The following is a 6,000-nucleotide window of genomic DNA, read 5'->3' as shown; positions in this document are numbered from 1 at the left end:
TTATAGATTAAGACTTCAGCCAAGAGTTATAGATGATAGTGTACATTCAGAGTAAAAGTTCCTGAAAGAATAATATCATAATCTCTCAGTCCTGGTTTGCAGTTGACCTCCTCATACACAGATTTTTATTAACTCCCATCATCACTTAAGGGCTGAATAGACCGCCTGAATGACCTCTTGACCTTTTTGCAGGAGGATGGCTCCATAAAAAGAGTGGGGGAGGGGGAGCTGTGGAAGAAACAGACACCCCCCCCCTTTTTTTGCCCTTTTTTGTCAGTTAATGTCATCCAAGGCCATGTCGATAAAAATTGACCTACAATGTGTTTCAAGCCAAAAAAAGACAGGAGCATAAACATGAATAGAGGTATAGTAATATAATCGTAATAACTTTATTTATATAGCACCTTTAAAAACAGAGTTTACAAAGTGCTTAGACAGACAGAACAAAAGCCAAGCACTCAGAAAGCAATAAAAACAAACAGAAGGAGCCAAAACAAAACAAAAGCAAGACAAAATTAAGATAAAGTTAAGACAAGAGACGCAAAAACACAGTAGAGAGAACACAAAAAGATAAAAAACACAGTAATAAAGATACAAAGACGGTAAAAAAAAACAAAACATGACATCACATAACAGGAAGTCTATAAAAATGGGTTATAAGAAGTGATTTACAAGAAGATACTGGTTAAGTTCCTAAAAAATAAAAATCGAAAGAAAAAAATCAAAGGTAATATTGGAAATATTGTACAAAAAACATGCTTAAACTGTAGAAGGAATATATAATTTTCATTCGCAGACATTCACTCTACATATATATATATATATATATATATATATATATTTAAATTGAAATAAAGCAAATGTTAACCTATAATGGACCTTTAAAACTCCCCTGCCAAAGCCCGCTGTTGACGTCTATCTCCCTCCTTTCTGCTCTAAGCTTTACCTGCTGCTGGAGGAAACACATCTCCAGACAGACAGACAGACAGACAGTCAGATAAACGACAGACAGGTAGGCAGGCGGTCAGACAGATAGACAGATAGTGAGACAGGCAGGCAGGCAGACAAACAGGCAGATAGACGACAGACACCCCCGCATAGTTTCCGTCAGCCGGGTGACGTCTCCGCCTCTCAGCCCGTGTGCAGTGTGACGTTGCGGGGCTGTAGTGGAGCCTCTAGCTGCATCTTGTTGACGGTCCGCCAGGCTTTTCCAGTACTGAGAAGACCCCGGGCGAGTGAGGACGACCGACAGCAGCGATCAGGCAAGTGTTTACAGGATTTCTAACAGCTTTAAATCGACATGTTTTAAAACGAGTTGAGCACGTTTTTTTTTGGTTGACAGCGGACCTTTAAGCACGGGACGATTAACGGCTGAGTTTGAATTACTGTGTTTTTTTTAGTCGCAGCCGACGGAGGAGGAGAGGCGAAGCTAACTTAGCCTGCTGTGTCGCTCTCTATCTGGGGTTAGCCTGCTGTGATGTTAGCGCTTTCGGTCCGCTCGTTTAGCCTGCTTTTATCGCTCACTAAGCCGGGGCTTCATGTGAGCTTTTACACCGGCGGGATACGCCGCTCAGTCACTCCGGACGCCGCTGTTTATCTCTCGGTTTGCCGTGTGAGCCGAGGCAGGTCAGTCCGCTTGATTATCGCTCTCTTTGCCGGGGCGACCCAGGGTAAGTTAGCCTGCCTCACAGCCCGCTACGCTGGTTAGACAGCTCTAACAATAGCGGACTTTACCGGGGGTAAACTGGGGTAGCTAAGCTAGCTAGCTAGCGCAGTTGGTACTGAACGTTGAAGATCGCTGTTTCCCAATTGATTTATAGACAAATACGCACATTTAACGCTTTAACCTTATGTTTTTATAGATGCTTGTAGTCAAAACGTAACCTTACTCATAATTTAAAATAATGTCACCGGTTTATTAATGTGTTACTCAAAGCGATTTGACCGTTTGGTGTACTCGGTATAAGGCACCGTAAGTTACCTGCGTGTTTGACATACGGGCTAAGCCCCCGGTTGTAAGTTAAACCCCCCGTCGTGCCCTCACACCAAACCCGGTGTGTGTAAACGCTTGGACCGCGGTGCCTCCCCAGACCAGACTGTAGTGTGTAGACAGTGAATGTCATTATCAGCGCTGTCTGCATACCAGTGCCGTCGTGGCGAGCCAGCAGAGAGAGGAGGCGAGGTACAGTTTGCAGACTGGGAGAGGAGGAGGGGGGAGATACAGAGCAGCAGGAGCATTATTATACGCGGTGTCCTTGCAGCAGCAGCAGCAGCAAAAAAAAGGATACCGGGAGTAAAGGGTGACACTTGGATTCATGATTTTTTTTTATAACGGCTGTGAGATTGTTTACAAGAAACAATGTTATGTCGCTAAGCAATGCGGGCGATATAATCTCTGACATACAAACCGATCTGGGGGTTTTAGCAGGCAAACCGGAGTCCCGTAATACACTGAACAGGCTGCCTCCCTCATTTATTGGTCGCTGATTTGATTTTGCAGTGTTTTTTTTCAATCGGCCCACAGAGATATTTGCCATTAAAAAAAACGCCCACAAACATCAACCCGCTTCGGAATCGAGCTCAAGGTTTTGCACCGCAGCAGCAGTCGGCGGAAAAAACGGAACATTTCGCAAAAGCCTGCAAATCTGTGGTCAACCAAACAACAAGCTAAACGTTTTTTTGGTTGTTGTTTTTTGTGGCAAGCTTAAATCCTCATTAATACAGATGTATAAATCTAGAGTATTTCACTTCAACATCAAATGATACTGTATAGATGTTGCATTTTCAAGCTGAAGTGCATCCAATCATCTCTTGGTGTCATACTGCAGCAGTAGCCATTATCAACTACATTGCGTTTAATTGGGAAATACCTGCTAAGTGTTGTTTACCTTATTACGGTCGATTGAGTAATTCCGCAGTAGAGCCAGAGAGTAAAACAGTGGGGAAACACCGCTTTCCACACTGCTGTATGTCAAGCTGTGAAAGGACCGAGAGAAGGGGACGACTGCTGTTAACGCTTTTATCAATTGTTTTTCATGCAGTTGATGGGGTCAGCGTGGGGTAAGCAGACCTAAGGGGAAGGCACAATATGGTTTGGAGGGGTACTTTCACTTGCAAAGTGAAATGTTGTGGACCATTGTGTATCAGCCTTAAATTAACAATGTAATAGAAGAGGGGCAGGGTGGTTTGTTGGGGGGGGGGGGGGGGGGGGATTTTGCTTGTTGGGTTGTCATGTCTGGTCAACTGGTTTCGCTTGTTAAAATTCTCACTTTGCGCTGGAAAGTTTGTTTCAAAGACCTTTGGTGAAAACCTTGATGCAAATTTCCCCTGGGGTTCAATTACAAGGGCTGAGAAAGCCTTGTGTTTGTGTGAAGTATGGTAATGGCCATTTGGCTTAGTGGTCCATGCAAACAGCCATTAACCTCTTCAGCCCCCAGCCGGGACAGCGGCCATAAAACATTTAAACTCCTTATGGATATTTCATGCTCAACAACATTTTTTGATGAGATAATTTTCTGTTTGTTTATTCCCCTACAGGAAAGCAATCTATTAGCAATTGTTTAGATAGCGACTGAATGATTTTCCCCCACCCAATGTTCCCGACTGTTTTCTAAATTCCTGTTTTTTCATTCTTAGGAAGCAGATCAGAACATAGAAAACTTCCGTCACCATCATGCATGTGTCTAACTACCAGAAGATTTGTGTCATTTGAAAAGACTTAAGGAGGAAAAAAAAAAAGACTCAGAGGAATACAAGAACTCAATCAGCAGACAGAAACGACAATAACACAGTGCTTAGACATGGCCAGCACCCAGACCAGTTTGAAAACCCCTTTCAAAGACTTGACCTCATTCAAGGGCAACATGAAACGGTTGTACAGAGAGCGACTGGAAGACGCGCCCATCAAGAAGCGAGTGATGGCGGAGATTAACCTGAAGCGTCGCAGCTTGGATTCCTTCCCCAAAACTCCCAAGGTGAAGAGGGAGCAGATCGACGACCTGCGCGTTGACTCTGACATGGACGTGGAGGGTCGGGCTGAACTACACGTTGTGGGCTCTGCTAAAGCCCTGGACCTGAGCCCTGGGCTCAAACACACACTAGCTCAGTTCACCCTCAGCAGCCAGAGCTCCCTCGGGGGCCCAGCTGCTTTCTCAGCCCGTACCGGCCACGAGCATTCCCCCGCCGGCATGCCTCCTCTACCCTCCCCTCCTGTTCTGGGAGGGGGCCCTCTGCTGGTTCCCTGCGACAGCTCCACTGAACTCACCCACTCACTGCTGGAAGGAGAGTCTATCTCCTGCTTCGTCGTGGGGGGAGAGAAGCGGCTCTGCCTGCCCCAGGTGCTCAACTCCGTGCTCCGCGACTTCTCGCTGCAGCAGATCAACACTGTGTGTGACGAGCTCTACGTCTACTGCTCACGTTGCGACGCGGAGCAGCTGCACATCCTTAAGGTGCTGGGCATCCTGCCGTTCAACGCACCTTCCTGTGGCCTCATTACACTGACGGATGCACAACGTCTGTGCAACGCTCTGCTGCGTCCTGGGGCGGCTTTGCCTGCCGACCCCAGCGGTAAGCTGTCGGCCCAGGGCCTGCTGAAGGAGAGCGAAGCCAGCTTCCAGGTGGAACACCAGTGTCTGGGGAAGTGCCAGGGTCTCTTTGTGCCCCAGTTCTACACCCAGCCCGAGGCGCCCTGCATCCAGTGCATCGAGTGCCATTTGCTCTTTTCACCACAGAAGTTTGTCATGCATTCACACAAGTCACCTGATAAGAGGACCTGCCACTGGGGCTTTGACTCAGCCAAGTGGCCCTGCTACCTGCAGCTTGCCAGGAAGTACCAGGGTATGCCCGAGGAACCCAAGCTCAAGCAGCTCCTGGACGAGGTCAAAGAGAAGTTTCACTACCAGCTCAAGAGGTCGCTAGACAAAGTAAGTACATCTCTCAATTATACTTTGCGTGTTTGCAGGCTATAAAATGTCAATCATCATCGTGCTGATAAGAAAGCAATTGAAATGGTGTTTTATTATGTTAGATAATGTGCTCTGAATGTCTGTGGCTGGGTCATTGGCCCTTCTTCTTGTCTTTAATACTCTAGTCCCGTGTTGTTGTGTATTCAGCAGTTTGACTAGACTACCTCACGGCTGGTGTTTTCTTAAACCTGCGTTGACCTAGTATGTGTGAGAGAGGTCTGGGACAGGTGGTGACATCTGCCTGCTCAGGTCTGATCAGACGAGGTTAGGCCAGCTGGCCACAGCTGAAGGGGAAGTGCATCATTTGTCCCCTCGGGTCACCTGGAGGTCACTGGGAATGTCACTGAACAAAAGGCCAATATACGAGGCTCAGGAAGCACCTCTTTAACTCCTGCGTTGGAATTACACGCTAGCACTTACCTTTTAGTTTGACCTTTTAACTGACTTTAAATAAAAAAATAAAATATCTACTTTGCCCAATTTGTCTTTTTACAAATTAAGAAAATGGAAATAAAAGCTGGTTCAACCCAAAACTTCAGAAATATTATATTGAATGTGTCAGAGAATTGTTTCAAATTGATAGAACTTGTTAAAATCTTTAAGTTGCTCGGCAAGAAGGACAGATACAGGTGCTTCTTGAGTTTATAAAATGTCTAAATGTGGTACCACTGATGGATCCCAGTCCTCCTCATTAGAGGGTTTTGACCCTTTTTACCTCCAGGCAAACCTGAAAGGGAAATGACTCCATTGCATTACTGGTAGTTATGACTGAAGGCCAGAACACTGCAGAGTCTTCCAAAGAGGATGATTTTGCCGATTCTTTTTGTGTTGTGTTTTTGTGTCAGAGCAGTATCTAAGGCACAAGGGCAGCGAGCCTATTGAAAAGTCAGCATTCAGAGGGAGGGAAAAGCTCTAGATTGTTTCCAAGCCATTGACTGGTTTATGTCTCATGACCTCCCTCTGACCACAGTGGGCTGCCATTTTTGTATTGTTTTCTGGGTAAAGGTGGGGTTGTGTTTTTGTCTGTTTCATGGGT

General features: G+C 46.0%; 1 protein-coding gene across 2 annotated transcripts in view; it reads left to right on the top strand.

The window, feature by feature from the left end:
- The first annotated feature begins 866 nt into the window (after positions 1-866).
- Positions 867-6,000, top strand: part of skila (SKI-like proto-oncogene a) — a 36,971-nt gene continuing 31,837 nt past the window's right edge. The window contains exons 1-2 of one of the 2 annotated variants that reach the window (XM_044367979.1): positions 867-1,262; positions 3,637-4,922. In XM_044367979.1, coding sequence (XP_044223914.1) covers positions 3,801-4,922 — 1,122 coding nt within the window. In that variant the 5' untranslated portion in view covers positions 867-1,262; positions 3,637-3,800. Of the gene's footprint in view, positions 1,263-1,282; positions 2,183-3,636; positions 4,923-6,000 lie in introns of those variants that run through there. The other variant, XM_044367980.1, reaches the window with a different exon arrangement.

This window comes from Thunnus albacares, chromosome 12 (genome assembly GCF_914725855.1).
Source record: "Thunnus albacares chromosome 12, fThuAlb1.1, whole genome shotgun sequence".
Classification (NCBI taxonomy): domain Eukaryota; kingdom Metazoa; phylum Chordata; class Actinopteri; order Scombriformes; family Scombridae; genus Thunnus; species Thunnus albacares.
Note: the sequence above shows the minus strand (reverse complement) of the source record. Positions and strands in the feature narration are given on the sequence as shown.